This window comes from Desmodus rotundus, chromosome 6 (genome assembly GCF_022682495.2).
Source record: "Desmodus rotundus isolate HL8 chromosome 6, HLdesRot8A.1, whole genome shotgun sequence".
Taxonomy (NCBI): Eukaryota; Metazoa; Chordata; class Mammalia; order Chiroptera; family Phyllostomidae; genus Desmodus; species Desmodus rotundus.
This window is the reverse complement of record NC_071392.1, coordinates 126,001,985-126,028,519: the sequence shown is the minus strand read 5'-3', so window position 1 is coordinate 126,028,519 and position 26,535 is coordinate 126,001,985. Positions and strand designations below refer to the sequence as shown.

At 41.6% G+C, this 26,535-nt stretch overlaps 2 protein-coding genes across 2 annotated transcripts in view; one reads left to right on the top strand and one right to left on the bottom strand.

Moving 5' to 3' along the window:
• ISM1 (isthmin 1) overlaps positions 1–21,171 on the bottom strand; it is a 75,456-nt gene extending 54,285 nt beyond the window's left edge. The window contains exon 1 of the mRNA XM_024559218.4: positions 20,829–21,171. Within this exon, the coding sequence (XP_024414986.1) occupies positions 20,829–20,966 (138 nt within the window). The 5' untranslated portion in view covers positions 20,967–21,171. The remainder of the gene's footprint in view (positions 1–20,828) is intronic.
• LOC128781221 (phospholipid phosphatase-related protein type 3) lies at positions 21,153–24,833 on the top strand. Its single transcript, XM_053926864.1, has 2 exons — positions 21,153–21,612; positions 24,204–24,833. The coding sequence occupies exons 1-2, from the start codon at positions 21,362–21,364 to the stop codon at positions 24,223–24,225; spliced, it is 273 nt and encodes a 90-aa protein (XP_053782839.1). The 5' UTR covers positions 21,153–21,361; the 3' UTR covers positions 24,226–24,833.
• The last annotated feature ends 1,702 nt before the right edge of the window (positions 24,834–26,535 follow it).

Below are 26,535 nucleotides of genomic sequence, written 5' to 3'. Positions count from 1 at the left end.
CCCTTATTATATGAAATATTAAAGGTCTTGTCTAAGAAAAAGAAGATGATCAAAACTATGAACAGTAAGATGACAACAAACTCACAACTAACAATTGAACCTAAAGAGAAAACAAAACCAAAAACAAACTAAGCAAACAACTAGAACAGGAACAGAATCACAGAAATGGAGATCACACAGAGGGTTATCAGTGGGGGCGAGGGCAGAAAAAGGTACAGGGAATAAGTAGCATAAATGGTAGGTAGAAAATAAGACAGAGGGAGGTTAAGAATAGGAAATGTAGAAGCCAAAGAACTTATATGTATGACCTGTGGACGTGAACTGAAGGGAGGGGAATGCAGGTGGGAGGGGGCAGATTAGACTAAAGGGGATGAAATGGGACAACTGTAATAGAATAATCAATAAAATATATTCAAAATATTTATCAATTAGTTACTCTCTAATTGATAAAATTAGGTTAATCTAACTTTAGATTAGTTAGATTTGATTGTTAATCTCTCCTTCTAAAGCATAAGCTTATTCTCTGTTGAATATCCACTGTGTAGCCCAATGCCTGCACATAATAAGCACTCAGCATGTGTATGTATGTGCTGAAAAAAGAAAGAACGAAATTGTGGAATGCTTACTCTATAGTTGGGCTGTACTCTATACTTATATCAACATTGTTTCGTGCTCTATACTTATATCAACATTATTTTGTTTATTATTTCATTTATCTGACTGCAACCTGATCATCTCTGAAATAAAAGAGACACAATTCATGTTCATTTAATTTCCCTTCACATCCTGTAACAACATAGTGACAACATAATATATAACAACATAACAGCAATTGTAATGTTGCAGAGCCTGGGCATTTTAGATGTACACTTTACTGCAGTTCTCTTTGGCAAAGCAAGACCATGAAAACTCTTAAAGATGCTCAGAAATGGGGGTTTGTGTGGCTTTGAGAAAGAGGACTGGCCTGCAAGTAAGTCAGCTTGGGGTTGGGAGTATAGCCTTGGGCAAGTCCTTTTCATTTTTCTGGGTTATGGATTTCTCATGTACAAAACAAGAAGTTGGGACTCAGTTTTTCAAGTTTCTTGCCAACAACAAAATTCTAGGATTTGGTGAGTGTCTGCTGCCTGCCTTCTAAGCAGAGGACGTCATCATGGTTGTGGGGGTAGAGCGTACAAGAAGCCCTAGTTCAACCCAGTGAGCAGGGCAGTGACTACACCTGCAGCCACAGGAGTGACCCCTGTGTATATGAGCAACTGTCATGTGCCCCTGTATCCCAGTGACACAAAAGGCACTCCACTTAGCCTGTCAGGACCAAGAAACACAACATTCCAGGGGCACGGCCATAGCAATTCTCCTGCCAGCATCCACTTTCCCTTGGACCTCAGTGGAGAGCCCACAGATGGCCCCTTCATGTTGCTCCAGGCTGAACACTTGGGGTTTTGTGGGTGCAGAATTTTTGTTTTAAAGGGAGTCTGTGTAGCCCACAGACAGCTCTGGTCAATTGGGCAGGCTCCATCTCACTGGCAGGTTTCCATGGTGCTTCTATTTACACCGCATCCTAAGTGGCATAAAGAACTCCAACCCAAAGGAACAACAGACACACACAGGAGCCCACAAAGTAAAGAAAACTGAGTTAATGGTTTGAGCAATCTTGCAGCAACCATTCAGAGGTCCAGAGAAACGATGCAGTCTCCTTAATTAGAGGGTAGCTCTTTAAAGCTGTGACTCCTTCTTTCTGTTTTGCCCTTGATTCAGATCCTCATCCTTCATTCACATTAGGAAGGTGGGAATTGTGTTCTCAGCCCTATGGTGCATAATTCTTCCCTTATCTTGGGCCATATCATTTGGCAATTGAGTTCACTGGGCCTACTTCCCTTCACTTCTTCCCCATTCATGTGCAAATTAAAGACCAAGGAGATTGACATTCATTTTTGGGTTATCCCAGAGTGTATCATGGGGTGGGGGAAAGGCTTGAAGAAAAATCAGTGAGAGAACTCCTATGGGGCACTGGAACCACCCTGGACTGCACTTCAGAGCAATGAGGCCAGCAGGGAGAACTTGGGACAGAAAAACCATCTGTCACAGGTACTTTCCAAAGAACCTGGCTCTCATAATTTCTATCTGCTGTTCAGTATTTAGAGTCACTCTCCTTGTGATTCCAGAACCTCTCGAAATATCCCCAGTTTTTTCCAGTCAATGCTTATTCTTATTTATAGAAGAGATTTATCTATAGATGAGACTTATCTCATTTCATAGATGTCTTCTCAATGGAGTGTTTTGCCTTCATCAAATTTGTGTGGGAAAATCACAGCTGTTTCACCAGTAGGTGTGTCTTCCTACATGTGCCAGTGAGGGGAGCAGAAAGGAAAAGATCCAGGCAGTAGTTGGCCTTTTCCCAGAAAAGTGTGGAGTGATGAACATTTTGGGGAATAATAGATTAAACAGAAGTGGAAGCTATGAGCCAGGATGACTTGGTCACTCTTTGAGATGTTTTATCCCCTGTGGGCAGATTCACTGCTGTAATATGTGATTGCACATTACAGGGATTAGTCTCTATTGTTTGGTTATGAGTGGGCTGGTAATTCTGATCTCAGATGCCTCTTTCTCCAGCACCTGGGTCAGATTCCAAGTTAAGATATCCTAAAGATATCTTGTATAAGTAACTTTTCTTGTATACTGTAGAACTGTTTTCCCTCTTTGAAAAGTCATAACATTGTTCATTTTCTGGTAGTCATAGGAACAACTCTGTTCTTTTCCCACTCAGTTCTAGTATCTGGAAATGACAGCAACTCCCTGAGATTTCCACACCAGGGCTGTGTGAAGGAATGATGTCCACATAGATATTAGCGGACTGCATGTAACTGATCCAGAGGCTTAGTATGGCCTCTCTCCTTAATGAATGTTTGCTGAAGAAGGACGACCCCAAGTAAGTTAATGAGTAATGGCACATGCACTTTGCCATTTTGCCTGATTTCAGTAAGGTGGCCTTCTGGTTTGAAGTAGATCACCTCTCATTAATAACTTTCCCAAGATACTGCAGAGCCTAGGAGAAGGACTGGAGCATAAAAATATAACTCAATTAGTCTAAAAAAGTCACCATGTTGAATAGAAGGCTCTCAGACCAATGGCTAGATGTTTAGGAGTGTTTGGGCACATGTAACCACAGAGATGGAATGCCCATCTCACACTCTCTCAAAGGTATTTTTTGACAATTTTTAAGTTATTGCTTCTCTTTATTGTATACAATGTCCTATAAAGAAGATATATGTCCACAATTGAGCTTTGAAAGAGGACCATGGGGCCAGTTCCATTTAAAGGGAATGAAGTCAAGCAGTAAATTTGCTGGTCACTCTTTTCATATGGGCTCTATCTTAGCCAGCAGTTGGTCTTTGATGTCATAACAATAGCACTGGGCCTTGGAGGCAGAGGAGGGTCTCCATAATCGAAACTTGTTCACATTCATTAAAATGTGGAGACCAGTGTGCAGGGTAGTGCACATCAGCGAGCACCAGGAGTGGGCTCCAGGGATGCAGGTTGCCTTTACCAGTGAAAAATGGCTCTCTCTTCTGCGCCATCTCCCCTGCCTGCTGCATTCTTTACTACAGTTTGAATTCGAGTATGATATACATACAGAAAAACACACATATGTAACTATACAGTTCAGTGGGACTTCACAAACTGAACACATCTGTGTAACAAACACTCAGATCAAGAGACAGAACATTACCAGCACTCCAGATGACCCTGTACTCCCTTTTGGTCACTTCCTTGACAAGGGTGACTAGTGTCCTCTCTTCCAACAGCATAGATTAGTTTCTCCTGGTTATGAACTTCACAGGAACAGAATTACATGGCATGCCCTGTCTTGTGCCTGGCTTCTTTTACTCAACATTACATTTGTGAAGTTGTACATGTTGCCTGTAGTTGTCATTTTTTCATTCCCAGTATGTGCATTTACTGTATTATTATACATTCTACAGTTGATGAGGCATTTCTGCCATTTCCAGTTTGGGGCTATTTTAAATAGTTCTGCTATGAGCATCCTTTTCTAGGTCTCTGAGTGCACACGTGAAAAGATTTCTGTTGGGCATATACCCAGGGTGGGTGGGATTGCTGAGTGAGAGGGGGGATATATATATAGATATATATTATGTATATATATATAGATATATATAAGCATATATAATAGAATATATATAACAATATATATGTAAAACAGAATATATATTCTGTTTTCATAGTTACTTTGGAAAAACAGTTTTCCAAAATGCTCACATCAGTTTACACTCCTTATAGGTGTTCCACATTCTCACCAATACTTGGTGTCTTTGTTTTTCTTTTCATTTTTGCCATTTTGATGCAATAATAGACTGATTTCACATTTTTGGTGGTGATACAGTTTTAAAGTTCCTTTTTCCTTCTATTTCAGCTATCTACCCAGTCAGTGCTCAATTTATTGGTAGCCACCAAATTGATATGCTATTAAGATAGTTAAAATGAGATTGGTCCCAACTCAACATCAAAGGGAGAAGAGAGAGGGTGCTGTAGAACATACCTGAAGTGTGGGACACAGCCTATCACAAATAACACAAAATAAAGGATAAAATTCATGGAAGGTATGGGGCAGTCAGGGACTTAGGAAGAACAACAGAAAAAAGAAATGGAATCAGAGTGCTATGCAAGCTGATTAGGTATTAGCAATGTAATGCCATAAATAAAAAAAGAAAATATGAAACTACTCTCAACTATGGGAAACATTTTAAAAACTCTGACCACTTGTTCCTCAGAAGACCTTGAGGAAAAAGGACTTGGCGATGCACTGAGAAAAACAGAAAATCTGATTAGTCACAAGGAAGAAATAACTCTGGTGAGCAACAGTAATTAACAAGCAGAGTATACAGCTCACAGAGCCTGTGGAACTCCTGTCCCCAGGCATGTCCTATTCCTCTTGTTATGTCTGAGAAAGAAAGGTAGGAAAGGGTGCCCCTCCATCAGCGAAAGCTGTTGCAGGCTTAAATTGTTATGGCTCTAAGAGTGATGAGTAACATATTGGTGGGCATAGTTCCATCTCTACCACGGAGCACGTGATTTTTAAGTAGTGAAACTACACAAGAGGGACCATTCAGAAGGACGATGGAAAGACATGGACATGTGTATCTTGACTCAGAAACAATCTCTGGTGGGCAGGCAGAGTTCTGTGCTGACAGAGCAATACACAGCCTTTTCCAGCTTGAATTTTTTGGAGGCATGATGCTTTGGGCTCCACCCTTCCCCTCAGCTTGACTCTGGCCCAGAGCCAGGCTGAGCAGCCCCACAGCACAGCTCTAGGTAAAGGTTGGGTCCCAGTGGGAGGGTTCAGCACATTTATCCAGCATCAGCTTCCCGGGAGAGGGCTGCACAGTTAGGCAGGGTGCAGATTGGAACTCTGCATAACCAGGCAGCCAGCTGCCTCCCCAGTCTCTTCTCTGGAGCTGCCCCAGGACTTTCTTTATGTCACATGTAAGAAGAAGCCACAGACAGTCTTTTCAGAGGCATTGTTGATTGGCTCAGATGTTAAAATCTGATTTCCTGACATTGTTCTGGAAATCAGTTTCTTCAGCTGCAAAATAGAGGCAATTCCCATTGGTTTACAAAGAGAATTAAAAGTGTAAATACATATAAAGTCCTTACAGCAGTTCCTGGAACAGAATGAATGATCACTGTGAGCTTTTATATCATCATCATCAATTCTGAAGATAAACTTCAAACTTTTGTAGAATTATCCCACTAGGATATATATTCTTAGATATAAAAAATGAAATGCAGAGTTGAAGTGGCTTGTCCAAGGTCACCCAGCTGTGTAACACCAACTCGATGAGTTAAATCATTCCTATGCAGTGAGGATGGTCCTTCACACCATTATAACCTCCCAGTGATGTAGCTATTATTAGCCCATTTTACGGAACATGCTAAGCAGCACCGAGACCCATGAGACTTTTGCCCAAGGGCACACACATAACTGAGAATTAGAAGTGAAATTTGCACAAGTTCACAGCCTATGCCTTTGGCCACTCTGATGGACCTTGTGCCTGGTTTTGGCTGATGGGGTGCTAATAGTGTGACCCAAGCAAAGGCTGAAGTGTGCTCTCCGTTTAGGCTTGCCACTGCCTTTCTGTGCTTCTTCATCACTGTGAGGGAAATGCATGGCAGGTAGCCTGCTGGTTGCAGAAGTATGGGGGACACATGGAAGACACCCAGACCCAACCCATGGCTTGGAGCCTAATCTGCCTAGATCTACTGAACCCCAGCCAACCCACTGACCTCTGAAAGTGAGAGTACATGGTTATTGTTACAGGCCACTGCATTTTAGAGTAATTTGCTATAATTGGCCAATAGCTAAATAATACCTGGCCTGTATGAAGTACTTTCTGAGACTTGCAACTTGAAAGAAAAACATGCATCTTGACCAGTGCTTCCGTATTGTGCATATGATTAACCTGGGGCCCTTGTTAAAAGCAGATCCTAACTCAGTAGTTCTGGGTGGGGCCTGAGATTCTCATTTTCTGAGAGCTCCGAGTTGCTGCTACTGCTGCTCCACAGATCTCACTCTGGGTGCAAGGGCTGGTGAGTCATCCTGAGCTTCTCACGTGTATCTCTGGGCCACAGCTGCACCTGGTGAACATCAGGTCAGTGGATGGCCCACATTCTATGTAAGGGAAGGGCAGTCCTTGCCCTCCAGTGAGAGTACTGGAAGTCAGCTCAAGCTCGTGTTAAAATTTCCTCAGCCTGTTTTCTGGGCTAAGGAGACCTAATGAGATATCCCCTCCTTTAAAAAAATTTTTGTCTTTTATACTTCCTGGAATTTGAAGGTGCCCAGCAATAATCTTGTCTTCCAATTCATTTTGAGCTCATAACCAATACCATATTACCAAGCCACAATGTAATTGAGTCAGCAGACAGGAGATACAACATCTCTATCTGGTTTTCTTAATTTCCATTCAGGCAGGGTATGGAGAAAGGAAGATGAAGGGAGCTTATGGAGGAAGCTAAGTCTTCTGTTGGAACACTTTTCCAGTCTGTTTACCTGCCCAGCACCTAACTGCCCACCATCACTGGAACCACCATCATCACCTGGACAATTGAGCCCCATGAGACATAGGTATTTTGAACATCCTCCCCCTAAAAAATAGGAGAATTCTTTCAAGGGAGACAGTATCTTCTCTCTTTCTTTCAGTTTTCATACTATAATATAGATCACACATCTATGTTTTAACTTTAGGAAGGTATCATCCAGGGATTCAACTTCCAAATTCTCTGAAGTTTTCCAGTGGTGTCCTTAGGTTGTTGCAGATTCTAAACATGTTGTGTGAGTGCCTTACAAAGATTGCCATAACTTCCTAATAGGCTAAAAATGAATCTACAATATGACCCAGATATTCTTAAGCATTCAAACAAGAGAAATGAAAACATCTGTTTATGCAAAGACTTATACCTGAATGTTCATAGCACCTTTATTTTAATAGGCCCAAACTGGAACACAACCTAAATTTGCTTCAATGGGTGAATGGATAAGCATATTGTAATTGCATACAATGGAATACTAATTGACAGTAAACAAGATGTCAAACTCTTTATGCACAAAACAACATGGATGAATTGCAAAATCATTATCGTGGGCAAAGGAGCTCACTGTACTGTACATTCTGCATGATTCCATGTATATAAAAATCTAGTAGACGGCCCTGGCTGGGTGACTCAGCTGGTTGGAGCATTGTCTTGTACATCAAAATGTTGTGGGTTCAATTCCTGGTGAGGGCACATATCTAGGTTGTGGGTTTGATACCTGGTTGGGATGTGTATGGGAGGCAACCAGTTGATGTTTCTCTCTCACATCAATGTTTCTCTCTCTTTCTCCTTTCCTCCCTTTCTCTCTCTCTAAGATCAATACAAAACATATCCTCACATGAGGATAAAAAAAGGTCTAGTAAATGTAAAAACTAACCTAAACAGAAGGTGGATCCATGGTGTTCTAGAGATGGCTGGAGAATGAGGGAGGAATCACAAGGGAGCACAGGAAATTTTTGGAAATTTCTTCAACATCTTGGTGGTGCTGATGCTTTCACAGGTGTCAAAATCATAAATCAGATTGTTCACTTTAAATATGTAATTCCAATTCAATGTATGTCAATTACAGCTCAATAAAACTGTATTAAACAATAATAACACAACTGCCACTTTCCCCCTCATTCTCTTCCCATCTCTATCTCCAAGGGGTGGCTGGGAGCCAAGGAATGTTTTTTATTTGCTTCACTGGCATTGTCATCTGGACGCAGGTGGGAGTAAGTTAACACTGGGTGGCCATATGGCATGATTTTCAGCTTCCTTGCATTATTCATATAGATTCCAGCCACACCTTGTTATTTTTGAAAATATAGATGAAGTATCCAGCAGGAAGTGGGCTATTGCATTCACAGTCTACCTTCCTTTTTCCAGGTCCCTTCTGTTAAACATCTAGGGATTGGGGGTACCCAAAACTATAAGTCTGGCAGCCCAAAATCTCAAACTTGAAGATAGAACTCTCCCATTCCATCAGCCCTGCAGCACTGTCTCTTCCAAAGAGGTGAGGGTATATTACTTTCTTATAGAGGTACATCACTCATAGAGATGACTCGGTTTACTAAAATGTGCATGGGTTATGCTAACAGGAAGAAGGGGTAGTTAACCTATTGTTTTTACTTCTACTCAGTTTACAGAGTCAACTTCCCAGTGACACATGCTGGTCTGTGCTTGGGGAGTTGATGTAAAGCTATGTTTATCAAGGCACCTTGGCCTCTGCCTTTTTCAGGCATTAGATGGCAATGGCAATCCCACACACCTCTGATGTCTTCCCACTGCTGCTCATTCTCCCACTTAAAACAGCAAACAAGTAGAGGATCAGGCTCTTAAGGGAAAAACAACCAGCTAGCTTTCTAAACATCAGCAATTTGTAGGCTTTCCCTAGGCCTGACCTTATTCCCAGTTGCTCTGGGAGGGCCTGGTGTGGCCTGATTCCATTGGTGCCCAGAGCACATCCCTTTCTGAGGCTAACAGACTTTAACATTGTTAATGACAACAAGAATCAGCAAGTGCCTCATGGAAACTGCCTTATTCCTCTCCTTCACTGTCACTACCTATAGAAGTCATTGCTATCCCCACAACTTAGGTTTGAGCAGTGCTTTGTTTTGTTTGGGTTCCCCCAGAAGCAACACCTGAGACAAAACGCAAGTAGTGTATCTAAGAGATGAGCCCAGGAGGCTGAAAGGGGAAGGGGGAAGCAGGCAAAGAAGGCAAAGGGCCATAGGTTATGTTATCAAGTCAGAAACTACGATGGGCAGTGAGTGCTTAGTCCCAGGAGGAACATTGGGCATCAGCATGTTGACATTATTAGTGTGGCAACCCACGTGACCTCTGGACCAGTATGTCACAGAAAGAAATAAATTAAGCTTTGTATCTTTTGTGATCATGCTTCTTATGAAGTTCTTATGGAAAGAGAGTACAGACAAAGTTTAAACAAAACGTAAAATGAGATCTGTTCTTTTTTTTTCACTAACACATTCCCTTGTTTCTTGAACTCATGGCATATAATCCTGGGCCTTAAACCGATGCCCCATCCCATCCTCTATTAATCTTCTGTGTTTTAGGGGATGAATAAAGACAGAGGGACACTCTTTGCGTTACTGAAGAAATGGGCTTCATCACCATTCTTTTCTTTATGAATTATAAAATTCTGAGCCAAGTGTTGCAAAAGAAAGATGTTCTCAGAAGATGAGTGAGAACAAGAGAACCACAGAAAGCACTAAAATGTTGTAAAATAAGGCCAATGAAGACAAGTTAAAGAAACTGAGATAATCAACTCTGGAAAAGACAGAGGAACTATTAAATAATAACCTTCAAGTCCTGGAAGAGATGTTTTTTGAAAAGAGGGCAGTCACCTGCTCTTAATACTGGGAAGAAAAAAGTGAACATAAAATAAGATTTAAAGGACACATTCAAGGAAGAATGTTCTAACACTGAAGGTTGTCAAAAATGCTAATATGACATATAGAAGATGGTTATGGGACTCATTCTTTTGGAGACTTTAGAACCAAAATAGATTCTTTTTTACTGAATGGATAGTTCTCATGACCTCTGCGGTTTTGGTTGGCCCTCAGCCTCAAAGATCAATGCCTGTTAGAATATGGCTGGAAGACAATCAGTGAAGAGGCTGCACAAATAGTATAACTTTCTTCTGGTTTGTATACAGGGAAGTAAGATTAAGAAGTAAAATTACAGTGTTTCAGTTCAAGGTGGTGGACCAACTATTTTTGTTTACTTCTTTTCTCTCTCCAAATTCTCTTGAAGGGGCAGACAAAATATAAAAAGAAATCACAACAGAAGTGGAAAACTGAGAAGGGGTCCCTTATGGAAGAAGGAATGACTTCTGGTAGGAATGAAGCAAATGATACTAATCGAAAGTGAAACACTACAGAGCTCAGAAAGTGAAAGAAAGATCTCTAAAAAAGTGAATTTCCCTAGAAAAATGACCATAATAATATTAAGAATAGAGGCTGTGCAAGTTTCAGCACTAGGTATTTACTCACAAGAAATGGAAACACACATGCACAGAAAGCTTTGTACAAGAATGTTAACATGGTTTTAATCATAATATCCAAAGTAATGGGAAAAACCCAAATGTCCATCAATAGGGGAATGGAGAAGTAAACTGTGGTATAGTCATACAATGGAATACCACTAAGCAATAAAAAAGAGAAATCTACTTATACACACAACAACATAAAATGATTTTCAAAAATATTATGTTGAACAAATCAGGACAGACACACCAAAAAATGAATACAGTGTTATTCCATCTATATGGAGATGTGGAACAAGCAAAATTAGTCTATGGTGATAGGAATCAGACACTGGCCATCTCTGAAAGGTGTGAATTGCCTAGAGGTGCACCAGAAGACTATCTGGAATTACGAGTATGTTCTATATCCTAGTTTTGATGGTGGCTACACAATTGTCAAAAATGGAACTGAACCTTTAAGACCTATTCATTTTATTGTACGTAGTTATTTATCATTAAGAAAACTTTTTAAAAATTCAAGGAGAAAGAGAAAAAGGGAGAGATAAGAAGCAGTAGAAGAAGGAAGAGGAGGAGGAGGATGACAAGGGGAGGAAGAGAAGAGAGAAGAGAAGAGTAGGGAAGATCTAGAAGCTGGGAGAAAAGAGTGAGGGCAAGAAACTAATGGTTAAAAAGTGGGAGAGATAGTTCTGGTGTTGCAAAAGATGGAAGACAAAGCATGACATAAAACACATTAGAAAACTACAAAAAGATTAAAAAATGAGAGGGAAAATGAAGAGACACCAGAGATAGATTTTGAAATTCCAATATTAGTTTTAAACTCCAATAGGATTTTCAAAGTGAGAGTATAGGGATATTGGCAATAAACAAAGAAATTACTAAAGAAAATTCCTCAAGCTAAAGATAAACTTGAGACTTCAGATTGAAAGTGTCCACCAAGTGCTGAACAGGACTGACAACTAAAGCCTTAAATCTAAACATAGCCTGATGAAATTTCTGAACATTATGAAAAAAGAGAAAAATATGAAAAACTTCTAATTTTTAAAAAATTCACCTGTAAAGAAATAGCATCTAACTTCCCACTGAAACTTAAGATGGCGTAATAAAATTGGATTATAGCTGAAAAATTCTGAGGGAAAACAATATCAAACACAGCCAACTACCAAATTAGCATTTAATTGTGAGAAACAAATTAATAGATGATAAAAAATTACGATCTTATAGAGTTTACCCTTTGATAAAATCTTTCTAAAAAAACTTTTTGAGACTGTATTTCAACAAAATAAAAAGTAAAAGTATGAGATTCAAGAAGGAGCAGCAGCAAATAAAGAAATAAGTAAACCTTATAGTTAAGTCTAAATAATTATTGGGAACATAGTAAACTGCTAGGGAATTATTCCTAAGATAACTATACTGAAAAATAAAGAACAAAAGACAGAATGAATGAAAGAAGAAACAAAAAAATGAATAATATAGTACTAAATACTTAGATAATGTGATTAAAACTTGAGAGACATGAGAGATAAAAAGCATGTCAGAATATTGTATTTTGGGGGGGAGGTTAGGCTACAAATATTTAAAAATGTAAGCGTAAATCTGTTAAAATATTAAAAGTAACAGAAATAGAACAATTTCAAAACTTGAGGGAAAATGGCCCATGCTGGTGTGGCTCAGTGAGTTGGGCATCATTCTGCAAACTGAAAGGTCATGAGTTCAATTCCCAGGCAAGGGCACATGCCTGGATTACATGTTTGTTCTCCAGTTGGGGTGTGTGCAAGAGGCAATAGATCAATGTTTCTCTCTCATGTTGATGTTTCACTCCTTTCCCTTCCCCTCTCTCTGGGATCAATAAAAGAAAAAAAACCTTAAAAAAGTACTTGAGGGGCAAAATGAACAAAATAAACAATATTTAAATTTTTATAAAATGCTTAAATGCCAAGATCTAATAGAGCACTTAGCATGTAGTTAGTGTTTTAATTCTTGCAACAACACTAGGGAATAGTTATTATATGTCTATTTTACAGATGAGAAAATTTAGACATAGGCTAACTCTTGCTAAAGGTCACACAGATAATTTGGGGATGTGAGGCAATATGGAAATTGGAAAATTGAGAACACTAAATAAAATGGAAAAATATTTTCAAATCTATCAGTAATCACAATAATATAAATGGGTAATTTATTGATGTATTGTATGGAAAAAGAAAAGAAAATAAAGTAGGAGTTGCCATACTAATATCAAAAAGAAAAATACTCCAGACAAAATCAATAAAAATATAAATAAAAAATTCACCTTTATAGACTTCAGGCCAACATGGAGGCATAGTAGATACTCTTTACTCTCTTGCACATCCAAAAGAAGGACAACAAGCAACTTAAAAACTAAAAACAAAACCAGCCAGAACTCCCAGAAGATTGAACTGTATGGAAGTCCTACAACCAAGTAGTTAAAGAAGAAACATTCATCCAGACAGGTAGGAGGGGCAGAGATGAGCAGCCAGGGAAGAGAGTACATCGGCAAGGTGGTGGCTGGAAGACGAGGTGGGCAAGGCTGTGGCTGGTAGACTGGGTGGTCACACATTTACATGCGGATAAACTGGGAGGAAAACCTGGGGAGTAAGACAGACTGTGCAACTCAGGGTTCCAGTGTGGGGAAATAAAACCTCAAAACCTCTAGCTGTAAAATCCTGTGGGCATTGTGGTGGTGGGAGAAACTCCCAGCCTCCTAGGAGAATTTGTTGGAGGGACCCATGGGGTCTTAGAATGTGCACAAATACAGGAGTCACCACCAGAAGGGCCCAATTTGTTTGTGGGTGGAGGGGGAAGTGGCTGAAAGTGGGGTAAGGGCTGAGCAAGCAGCACTGTTCCCTCTCTGAACCCTTTCCCACATACAGAACCACAACACAGTGAAGTGGGTTGCCCCATCAAATATCTAAGGCTTCACCCCTTAGAATGTAATAGGTGTGACGAGACAAAGAAATATGGCCCAAGTGAAAGAACAGATCAAAGCTCCAGAAAAAGAACTAAGTGACGAGGAGGCAGCAAACCTATCAGATGCAGAGTTCAAAACAGTGGTAATCAGGATGCTCACAGAAATGACTGAGTATGGATGCAAAATAAAGGAAGAAGCGAAGGCTATAAAAAGTGAAATAAAGAAAAATATACAGGGAACCAACAGTGAAGGGAAGGAAATCATGACTCAAATCAACGATTTGGAGCAGAAGGAAGAAATAAACATTCAACCAGAACAGAATAAAGAAACAAGAATTCAAAAAATGAGGAGAGGCTTAGGAACTCTGGGACAACTATAAATGTTCCAACATCCAAACCATAGGGATGCCAGAAGGAGAATAGGAAGAGCAAGATTTTGAAAACTTACTTGAACAGATAATGAAGGAGAACATCCCCAATCTAGCAAAGGAAATAGACTTCCAGGAAGTTCAGGAAGCTAAGAGAGTCCCAAAGAAGTTGGACCCAAGGAGGAACACACCAAGGCACATCATAATTACATTACTCACAATTAAGGCTGAGGAGAGAATCCTAAAGCAGCAAGAGAAAAGGAGATAGTTACCTACAAAGGAGTTCCCATTAGACTATCAGCTGATTTCTTAAAAGAAACCTTACAGGCAAGAAGGGGCTGGAAAGAAGTACTCAAAGCCATGAAAGGCAAGGACCTGCATCCAAGATTACTCTACCCAGCAAAACTATCATTTAGAATGGAAGGGCAGACAAAGTGCTTTCCAGATAAGGTCAAGTTAAAGGAGTTCATCATTACCAAGCCCTTATTATATGAAATATTAAAGGGACTTACTTAAGAAAAATAAGATAAAAACTATGAACAGTAAAATGACAACAAACTCACAATGATCAACTGAACCTTAAAAAACAAAAACTAAAAAAAAAAAACGAAGCAAACAACTAGAACAGGAACAGAGTCACAGAAATTGAGATCACATGGAGGGTTATCAGTGGGGAAGGGGAAGAGGGGAATGGGGAAAAAGGTACAGGGACTAAGTAGCATAAACTGTAGGTACAAAATAGACAGGTGGAGGTTAAGAATACTATAGGAAATGTAGAAGCCAAAGAACTTACATGTACAACCCATGGACATGAACTAACGGGGGTGGAGGGGATGCAGGTGGGAGGGGTTATGCAGGGCGGAGGGGAGTAAAGGCAGGGAAATGGGACAACTGTAATAGCATAATCAATAAAATATATTAAAAAATAAAATACACTAAAAAAATGAAAAGATTTTCAACTCATGTCATGAAACTATAATGGTAGCACTACTGAATGGATACTACTAGCCATCATACACTCACCAAGAAAACAGTAAGTATGTAAATATAGATTTCCTAGATTCCAGAACTAACAAATTGGAGACTATAACAGAAAATAAAACATTACTCACAAGAATAATCAAATCTGGAAAATAGCTTGTAAAAAGAAATGTGAAAAATAAAGAGAACTATAAAACTTTGCTCAAGAAATAAGTAGATGTCTAGATCAGGTCCTGAATGGAAGTATTAAAAATTTAAAGTCAGTAGGTTGGATGAAGAAGAGGATTGAATCAGTGATTTGGAAGACAAGGTAGCAGAAAAGAACCAATCAGGGCAGCAAAATGAAAAAAGAATTAGAAAAAAATTAGAATAGTTTAAGGGACCTTGCATCATCTTATGTAAATCATAAAGAAAATGGTAAAAGAATGAAATAATTTTTGGTGTGTTAAATCACTGTTAAAACACTATGTAATTAAAAGTAATTTCTTTTTTTACCTTAAAATATTCTAACTTAACCAAAAATATATGAAGCAATTCCCATTAAAATGTCAATGAATTTTTGAATAATTCTAAAGTCTGTTTGAAAGAAGACATTTTATGAGAATTTTTAGGAAAGATTTTTTAAGAAAGGAAATTTTCCATAATAAAACATTCTATGAAACTACATTAAGTGAAGGTAGTGTAGTGTCGATATATGAATACACAATAACGAAGGTCAAGAAATAGACTTAAGTACATATGAAAAGTTTAGTATGTGATAACAGTGTTATTTTGTATCTGTGAATGTAGAACGGAGTATTTAACAAATATGATAGGACAAGTGGCTATTTACTGGGACAAAAATCAAAATTATAGCTTTATCTTAAACCTTAAACCCACAAATAACTTCAAAGTATATCATAGTCTTAAACAAACAAAACAATGAATAAAATTAAAGGTGGTAGAACAAAATATATTTAAAAATGTTGACAATCTTTATTTGAGGAAAACTTTTTAAATAGGGCAAGAAAACCAAGAGTCATAAGGAAAATGATTCACAGTTGATTATATTCAAAATGGAAAGTTTCTGCATGGCCAAAGGCAGCATGAACAATGTTAAAAGATGAGTGCAATATTGTTCCAAACATTTACAAAGTATAGGAGACAAAAGGTCAATATGGTAGATAATTTGCAAAGACGGCCATAGTAATTCCTCCCACCCCAGTGCACTTCTTTGCAATGTTACTTTGCTGTTCCTGCCATCAGGAGGCGACTATTTCATCTCCCCCAGAATCTGAGCTGACCCAGTGATTTGATTGGCCAATAAAATGTGGCTGAAGTGACTTTGTACAAGTTCTTCAAGAGGCCTTGCAACTTCTGCTTTTAGTCTCTTGCTGCTGTGAGTTCACCATGTAAAGACATGTGGCCAGGCCCTGGCTGGGTAGCTCAGTTGGGTGGAGCATTCTCCTGATACATTGGGTTTGATCCCTGGGTCAGGGCATATACAAGAATCAACCAATCAACGTATAAATAAGTGGAGCAACAAATCAATGTTTTTCTCTCTCTCTTTTTCTCCTTCCTAGCTTTCTCTAAAATCAATAAATAAAAAATAAAAATATATATAAAGACATGAAGATTAAGGACCATAATGAGAGACAGCCAAGGTGACAGCCAACACCAAACAGAGGTCATCTTGGACCATCTAGCTCATGTCAAGGCAACAGAAGGCTGCAACCACATGAGTAGTCAGTCCTAAGGCAAGATCAACAGAACCACCCAGGTGAGTCCAGAGAAGTTGCTAACACACAAACCCATGAACAAATAACGTGGTGGTTGTTTTAAGCCACTAAGTTTTAAGGTGGTTTGCTATGCAGAAATAGCTATGTGGGACAGTTATCCATAATTTATAGAGAATTGCAGGGATAAGAGCAAACAGCCTGTTTGGAAAATTGGCAGGCAAGTCACAAAGCAAGAAACACAATGGCTGTTGACTTGAGTGAGAGCCTGGAGGAGTCTTGTTGATGGACTGGAACAAGAACTTGGGCTCCACAGTCAGCCTGCCTGGGTCTGAATCTTGGCTCTGCCTCACCATTGCTGTGTGGCCAAGTGCAAGTTACCCAGATGTCTCCAGGCCTCAATTTCCTCATCTGTGAAATGGGTATATAAATACTCTCTATCCTAGAGGGTCATTGTAAGGAACCTTACTTTTATTAAGTACAAATAAATGTTTCTTCTGCTTCTATTGATATAAATAACTCAGATGAACCTCAGATATACTCAGATAAACAGTGAGTAAAAGAAGCTAAGTTGGTTTGTTGAATGCAACTAAAGGGATAAAAGGGGTAAAGTGTGCATAAAATGGTAGTTAAGACATAGAGAACAAAGGCATTTAGTTACATTTCAGAGTTTGGTTTGTTTTAATGTTATTATAAAAATAACCAATTTGATGTTTTATAATACTTGTTTATAAATGTTTATTTTATAAATACTTGCTTAAATACTGTCTTAATGAGTTCTAGCCTTGCTATTTAAAATCTATAGAAATTCATGGGTCTAAATGTGACTGAGATTTAGTAGAGAGGCACCTATTTGAATTTCAAGTAAAATAGGTATTATTATTACTACTCCCTATGGGTTATATATTTTGAGATGTTCTGTCTTTCAAGTTGTTTTTATTATATATAATTATTTTCTTATATTATAAAGACATATGAAAGAATTAATCTGCATATCTGATCAACATAAGCCAAACTTATTTCAATGAGGAGATAAGATTTCATTTAAAAGTGAATAAAGTTGGTGTCTCTGTTCATCTTATGCAGCCGTTGCAAACAACTATATAATTTCTTATTAGATATTTTAAAACACTGAAAATAGTGCAAAGAATAATATCGTTATTTTCGTGACATAACTAATCGAGACCATGTGTTCAAAGCATTTTACTGCCACCCCATAACAGCACACCTCCAGTAGAGACAGTCAGAGATTCAAAAAATCTATCCCCCAGCATGCCGAAACTACCATTAAAAAAATCACGTTAGTCATGTATGTGTGTGTGTTTACATGTGTGAATGTATATATGATGTATTAATGTATGTGTATATATACATATGTTCATATTTTACACAATAAAATTGTCGAGATGTGTTTGAAAACGTAAATTGTTAAAAGGCTTTCTCTCTCGTAGTCAACATGATGACTTTTCCAAGAACTTGGAGTACAAATATTCTTAAAAGATTTTAACACTGTAAAATAACAAAAACAAATTAAGCAGCTTCTAGCTGTGCAACCTTAGGCAAGTTAGTTAACCTCACTTTTTTTTTTTCATGTGTAACAGTGATAACAATAGTACCTAATTTTTGTGGCATTTTTGCAAGGATTTAAAAAGTTAATATATTGAAAGTGTTAAGAACAGTGTCTGACACACAGAGGCAATTTGCAAATCTTAGCTATTATTATTGTTATTCTTACTACTATTTTATTGGGTGTCCTTGATATGTCAAAGTCACCAGATCTTAAATATAAGAGTGTATCTCTTTAAATGATCCCAAAATACACAACAATTTGGGTAAATAAACCTACCAGTTTGTATTTCTGACTCCAACCTCAAATTTTAAAATGTATTAAGAAGAGATAACAAAAAAAATAGTATAGGGGCTAATTTTTCAGTTGCAAAGAATGATTTTAGCAGCTTAAGGTAACACAGACCTAACACATTTTAATGGAGTTTAAGATAGGTTAAAATATCCAGTAAACAGAAAGAACATAGCATCCACACTTTCATTTTCAGATACACCTGCTACTAGCGAATTTGCTTTCTGGAACCTGAAAACAGGCTAATAAATGTCTTTTGCAGACCTCCTCACTTGGTGGAACATACATTCTCCATCTGAACCATAATACCTTTAGGGAGTCAGAGGGCCAATGAAATAACTTTAGTCAGGAAGACTATAAAACTTTTATAATAACAAATTACAAAAGAGAGTAAAATTATGAACTAAACTGTTAAACTCATCATTCTGCCTGGATATGTGCATTCAGTGGACAGAATAACCGAATGCTTCTATAAGAAGAACTGAAGCTCATGGGTCAGTAGCTCTTTGGGACCCAGGTGATTCTTAGAAGAAGTACTCTTTCTAAATCCTGCATTTCTTCTGCTCTCCTGGGGCAGTTCTTCAGCCAAAAGCCCTTTGGAGAACGTAATCCACTTCCCCTTTGCAGTTCCCACTTCCACCAGCTGCTTCTCTCATTACCTTACTGTTCAGGCGGAAAAGGCTGGCCCCAGGTTCTTCTAATGATAGCAAGCACCTCATAAAGAAATCTGCCAAATTTACTTTTCCATAGAACATCACTGTTACAGCTTTTTTATGAGTCCATGAGGAAAGAAAGTATCATGTATAAAATGTGACTTCCAGAAATCTTGAAGATATTAAGTATTATTCCTACATGACTGGGGGGGGGGGGGGTGTACCAGGCTACAGAATGGCAGTATCTTCAGTTTCCCCAAAGGAATCCCTTCACTCTGTCCCTATACCTGTTTGCCCACAGAAGAAGAAAAGAGAACCCCACAACGTTGGGACATTTTCAGAAGTGTCCTAAATTTAAGAAAAGCTTCAGCTCTGGGGTGCAAACCTTTCCATTCCTGGTTTTGCATTTGTGTGCAAAGGTCGCCTTGCTTTAGTCTGTAACACCCTGGCAGAGATAAAAGTTGGTGTAATTAATTAAGAACTTGGACTGTGTGAACTTTGGCAAGTTTCTTAACCTCTCTGTATCTCATTAATTTTTTTGCATCTGTAAAGGGGATATTAATTATATAGTACCTCATTAAATCAGTTAAATTTTGTACAGCACTTAAAACAGTAGCATAGTAAGCACTGTTTTAAGTGTTGAAGTGAACTCTCTTTAAAAGTAAAGCTTTTCTGCAACAAATCACATAAATAGGTAAAAAAGGAATAATGATTATAAAGTTCTAGAGAGACAATAAACATAATAATAATTTATCTCGAGGTTGCAGAGCACAGAGCTTTAGAGGGACTAATTTAAGAAGGAGGCTTTAGGAGCCAGAGAATTCCCGCTGCTTTCTGAGAAAATCGGTGCAGACTTTTACCCATGCCCCAATTTGACAGCTGTCACTCCCCTAGACCCAAGGAAAAGCGCTTTCCAAGGTAGCGGCGGGAAATCCTTACCTGGGCAATCCTTTATTCGGAAATTGGAACTCAACTTTTGTTTGATGCCCACTCCCCAGTTGCAACCACGCCCCACCCCCACATCCCCGTAGCTCTTAGCCGAAATCGACCTTTAGAACTACATTCCCATTCCCAAGGCAACCTTCACCAGGGGCGGAACATTGGGAAGAAGTCTTTGCTTTGAGGTTAGAAGTCCCAAGTACCCGCGGGCAGGTGCCTTGACTTCTCGCCCGCCGCTTGGCCAGGACCGCACTCTGGAGCCTCTGGAGAGGCCCGCGAGAGACATCGGAAGCCTCGGGACCGCGTGCGAGGAGAGGATGTTTGGCTACTCTCCTTGCTCTCTGAAAGGGGAAAGACTCACTCGGGCTCTTGCTCCCAAACCCGACCTGGGGATAATATCCTACGAAGTCTCCTGCCGCAACGCCCGCCCCCTCGGCTCCCAGAGTAATATCACTCGGCCTCTAAAGGGCAACCAAAGCCTGGCAGCACCCCAAAGCAAACACATGCATACTCCACACTTCCTCTGCCCATTGCACGCCTCGCACCCCCAGATATCTGACCTGTGGCAGACCTGGAGGAGCGCGTCGGACAGATGTCGGAGCCAAGTCCAGCCTTCCAACAAGTATCCCCGCTCCGCCTCTGCCTAGGAAGGGTTGCCCTGGCAAAACTGCTGCCAAAACAGTTGCTCTCGGGTGGGGCGGGGTCCCATCTCCTCGCGTACATCAAGCGCTAGCTCTGCACCCAGCCACCTGGGTCCCCGCAGCCACGCACGCCCCTCTCCGGCGACGCACTCACCTGCAGCTGGGTCCGGCTGGTGTTGCCAGTGGCCGCGTCCGGCTCCTCCGCGGCTCCGGTGCCGCGCAACACCGTTATGTGCAGCGTGAGCAGCAGCAGTCCCAGCAGCAGCAGTAGCTCTGCCGCCAGGCGAACCATCCTCTTGAGACGCACGGCTTTAGGACCCGGCGCGGCGGGCGGCGGCGGCGCCGGGAGAGGAGGAGTCGGAGCTCGGGAGCCCGGCAGCGCGGCTCCCGCCTCGGCCCCCGCCGGGGCCCCGCTCCCCGGGCCCGCGGGGCTGGCGCTGGGAGCGGCAGGGCGCGAGGGGCCGGGGGAGCAGGAGCCGCCGCCGCCTCCGCCGCCGCCACCGCACCACGGCGGAGCCACGGCGGGGCCGGGGGCGTCCAAGCCGGCTGCGGAGCAAACCCGGGCGCTTCTCTGCAGCGGCGGGGACAGGGGTCTGCCAGGGACCCAGGCCGGGCCGGGGACCACCCTGCGGGCAGGGGGCAGCGGAGGCGGCGGCGGGGCGGGCGCAGCCGAGCCCTCGAGCGCACATGGGCGCCCCAGATGTGGCCGCGGCGCCGCAGCTGGAACAGGAGCGGCCGCCAGAGGAGCGCCGGGAGGAGGAGGAGGAAGAGAAGGAGGAGGAGGAGGAGGAGAAGGAGGAGGAGGGCTTCAGTGGCGGCCCGGAGTTACCTCCACGCTTGGCTCCCCCGCCCAGAGCCACTCACCGGACAAGCCACCTCCCCTCCTCCCTGGGCTACTTCGGGATGCGGGACAAGACGCCCAGCCGCCGAGTGCTAGGGTGAGCTGGCTCCAGATGGGGGCCACAGGTACACGGGGATTTTTACTGTTTGGAGGTGACTTGGACACCCCTCTGGGGTCCGCATCCGCCTGCCAGGATGTGCCAAGTGCGCGCCACCGTTGCTGAAGTCACTGCGGCCTGCGAGGGCACGGCCCTAGTGCACACTGAGGCTCGGAGCTCTGGGTGGGTGGGGGTGCCTAAACGAGTTTAGAAACTTTTATTGACAAAGTGGAGTTGGAGTCGTGATAGAGAAGGGAGGGGCCGCAGGACAAGCCAGGTGTCGGTCTGGGACTCTGCACCCTCGGCTTCAGCTGGCGTGCGTGTGTAAGAGGGGGGTAAAGAGTCGTTCCAAAAGGATCTTGACACTTGCTCCAGGACGGTGAGCCGCCTGCCTCCTGAGCACCGCTGCTCACGCACCCGCGTCGCCGTGTAGAGCCTAGAAGGGAAGCGAGTCCGATTCGCTGGGCGTGGGTCTGGTCCAGCACGCAGGTGTCGCGGTGGTAAGCTGCTGGGGCCGGGTGCTCGCGGCCCGGGCGCGCCGGATGCAGGTTGGGGCACTAGGAATAAATCTCAGCTCTGGAAGTCGCGGGTCTGGGGTTCATCCCGGAGGCGCCGCTCCCGGAGGGGACCTGTGGGTTGCAGACGCACAGCCGCTGTCCCTGGGCCACCGCCTCATGACCGTTCTGCAGCCTCCGGCTCCCGCGCGCCACTCATGCCTTGCAGGGGTTGGCTGGCAAGAGAAAGGACTTGGGTCTAGGCAGAGAGCGAGGGTTCCTTGCCTCCGATGCAGAAGCAACTGGGTCCGACGGTGGGCTCAGATCACCCAGTGGCACCGCAAGTTTCCCTCCCTCTGGATCTTGCCGCAGCTCCCTCCCCCCACAAGTGGCTCGGAGTGGCGGGCGCTCTGAACGTTTGAGGCCTTTTATACCGAGCTTCCCCCGCCTCACACCGGGTTTCCTCCTCCGCTCCTCCCCTGGGCCCGCCCAGCCCTTCCCACCCCACTAGCGGAGCCCTCAGTCCTGGCGTTCCCACACAGGCATTTCGCAAATTTCCAAGCCCTTCTCGCATCCAATGCCCCTGAAATGGGCCCTCCTGATTCTCCCTTGGTGACTGATATTAAATAAATAAACAAACCTCTCCCCGCGCCACTTCTAGCCTCCCTCCTCCCTGTGTTACAAACTAAGGAAGGATTCTTAAATCCACTACCTTCCAACTTCACATCTTTAAGGGTAAGGCACCTCAGCTAGGTCTTTCCCAAATTAAGACAAGACACACCTTTATCTCTGAGGTACCAATCCCCAAAGTTTCACAGGTCACGGTAGCATTTTGCAGAATTTAAATAGCGGTGGTTAAGGTATGGGGTGGTGGTTGGGTTTATTTGTGTCCAGGGAAGGAAGCGCTAGTTGCCGCTTTAAAGATGCCTTTAGCATCTTTAAAATTCTGACCGGCTGTAGAGTCTTATTAATAAGTCGGCAGCTGTTTATAAAGCACGCGATATCTTTCCCTTTGCAGTGTTTGTTTTGGGTGGGAGAATGTTTGAAGGGAGTGCTTGCTTTGGATTTTTGGGCAATCAGTCCTGTCAGGCGTCTTTATTGCGATCTCAGGCTCTAAAATGCCAATAATTGTCAACTGGAGCGCTGGCGGAGAATTTGAAACAATAGACTGTCCGTGGTTCAGATGGGAGATCAAAGAGGGGATCCCAGCAGCCTTCAGATCCCACGAGGATCCTCCAGTGCGTTTTCTAATTAGAAGCACTTCGGGGTACGGGGAGCAGGGAGTCAGCACATGGACGGGATACAGAAATCAAGACGGCAAACTAGAATCCTGTAGGAAGACAAAGTTTAGGGCTGGCTCTAACACCCGCTCGTCCCCCATGTGCCAGATTGTGAAGTGGGCGCAGAGGGACAAATGACTTTCCTATTGCCCAGGGCAGGCTGTTCTAAATTAGAATCCAGGCGCTGCTGTGTCCTGCGTTTTCATCACACACAGTCCCCACATGTGAACCTCAACTGCCTCTCCTCTCATCTAAAATTAACATTTTTGGATCCTAAGGAAAAAATAACTTTTAAAAACTCTGGAAAGAAATCCTTGCTGTGAGTGTAAATTGTTATAAATTTGTAAAAGGAGAGTTGAAGATCAAAGTCTTTGTAAGATGTTGTAAAAATTGTAAATTGAATTTTGGGGACAGAAGTCTTTATAAAATGTTGAACAAATGTATGAATAACTGCTATTAAAATCCTTTCACGCTGTGAGATCCAAATTCCAGGTGAGTTTATGTTCTAGTAAGCACACATAACTAGTGTCGATAAATGTCCGTGCTGTGTGATTAAGTTGTCAGACCAAGCTGCCAGCAGTGCTCTGCTTTTGAGGAGTTAGGGAACACGGGCTTATAATTTTTGTGGAAGAAGAATGACAGGTTTTAATAGCCTAAACAAATTAAGGTTCACGTACATTTATGAAATCTTACTAATAGCTGATGAAAGTTTTAAACATCCTACCTCCTCAAGAATTCCCACAGCACTGTCTTCATGTCTTTATTATTGATCTTCCTACCCAGTAAAAGTCTGATTGCATGTCCGTCTTCCCACCAGATGTGGATCACCTTTGTGGTAGAACATTCCAGAACATATCTCCTATCCACTACCCACCCTCCACCCCTCCAGTATCCAGTTTTCTTCTTCCTGGGTTCACAGCTAAAGAAACATTTTTCTGCAACACTTGAGGCTAAGTGAGACCAGTGAAGAGCTCTGTTACTTCTATGTCTGGCCATGAAACTTCCTGAGAGATATCTACCACAACTCTCTTCCTTTCTACTTGGCAAAGGACTCTGAGGTACCAACTCAAAACAGAACTGTTACACCAGGAATATCTTCGTTTAAACTTGCATGGTAAGAAATAAAACTTGCTTAAAGCACTGTGATGTGGTGAAGTTTGCTATAGCAGCCAGCATTGCCTGGCCTGACAAGGAGCACGTTCTTTAAGACAGGGACACCTGCCTCCTCATTAACATATTTCTAGTTGCTCAATCAGTGTTTGTTTATTTAATAAATTACTTAATAAATTAACTCTCTTGAGAGTGGTCCTACTAAAAGTGGTGGATCTATGAATATGAACTCTTTGGTCATTTATACTATTTCCTCATAGATTGTCTCTTATTATTGATTATTGGTCCCTTTATCTTGCAGAAAAGCGTATTTGAGTGGAATATTTGCAGAAAGTAAAAAAAGAAATAACAACCAGCCAGAACATCTATAGTAAATGTCATTGAATAGAACTTTGTGGTCTGTTATAGTCAGGATTTTATCATTTATATTTAATTTTCTTACTAAAAACTGTTTCAGGGCAGCAAAGAGTAGTGCAAGTGCAATCTTTAAAATACAACTTTTTATTATATATATTATACTTTTAAATATATACACAGATAAAGAGAATAATATGATGAGTAATTACATACCCAGAACTCAGCTTCAACAAAAAGCAAGGCCAATCTTGTCTCATGTATATTATCATACACTTCTTCCCTCTGAGATTATTTTGAAGCAAATCCATGACATCGTCTCACTTCACTTGTACATATTTCAGTTTGTATCTCAGAAAGGTAATGGTGAACTTACCCCAGTTCAATTAAAATAATTTTAAACACATTAAAATTTAAAAAAAATCAAACACATGCATAATATGAGCTTTGAAACAGATTCAAGAAGTCAAAACTAGAGACTTTTTTCCCTGGGTGTAAGAATAATTAGCATTTAGGGATTATGGTGGAGGCTGTTATGTGTTCACCAAAACCTGTTTTCTTTTCTTCCTGGACATACTGATAAACTACATTTCCTTTTATCCTGTGCACTTAGATACAGCTATGTGACTGAGTTCTGTCCTGTAGAATGTGGGTAGAAGTAATGTGTGCCATTTCCTTTTCTAGCCCATAAAAATGTCCTGTGCATGATCTCTCTCTTCACCTTGTCTGCTGGCTGGATGTTTCTGCCCAGAATGGCCTTAGATCCGTGATTAGCCTGGCTCCCAGGAGCAGGGCCCTTACGCCACCGCTACCTACCGCTGCCCAGAACACCATGGTTGGGCTATTGTGTGACTGAGAAATAAACTTTCAAAAACATGTATTAAGACACCAAAATTTGGGGGTTCGTTACAGGAGCTTACATTACTCTCACAAATATAGGGGGTAATGTTCTGTGAGGGAGGGGTGACAAATCTTTTCTTTAGAGGGTCCAACAGCAAAGCTTTTTGTGTTTGTGGGCTTTGAGATCACTGTCACTACTACTCAATCCCACTGTTGCTGTTGCAGTGGGATAGCAGTCGAAGAAAATGCGTGAACAAATGGGTGTGGCTCTGTTTTAATAAAACTTTGTGCACACAAACAGGCAGCTGGGCCACAGGACTCAGTTTGCTGATCCCTGTTTTAACAGACTGACACAAGACACCCGCTCATCTTAGGTGCCATATATGAAGGAATTACTGCAAAGTGGGGTGTACGGCTTCCACTTACTAGCCATGTAACCTCTTGGGCAAGTTATTTTACCTCTCTGAGTCTGTTTCTTCAGCTCTAATTTAGAACTAAGAATGCCTATCTCGGACTGTTGCAAAGTAATAGGACAAGGTGAGTAGTTCCAGTTCTGTCTGTCTGATAGATAAAGGACTCCATATTGTGTGCATGCAGACCGGGAACTTTTATGTCTCATTCACTTCTGAATTCACATAGTAGATGCTCCATAAATATGTATTTGTTCAATGGATGCAACTTTCAGAAAAATGCTGGAAACTGTAACTAAAAGGAGCCTTAGAGGTAAACTCTAAGCCCTTGAGGAAATATAAACAAACAAAAAGCCTGAAGTGTTGTTCCATTAGAGTCCTTTGAACTATGAAGAACTCACAGTGCTGAGAAGTGAGAAAATCACCACCCTTAGA

Bases quoted from the DNA above. Each gene is read 5' to 3' on its own strand.
- LOC128781221 (XM_053926864.1), top strand. From the start codon at position 21,362: ATGGGCGCCCCAGATGTGGCCGCGGCGCCGCAGCTGGAACAGGAGCGG. The intron at 21,613-24,203 runs GTGAGCTGGCTC...TCTTCCCACCAG, and splicing joins CCCAGCCGCCGAGTGCTAGG to ATGTGGATCACCTTTGTGGT.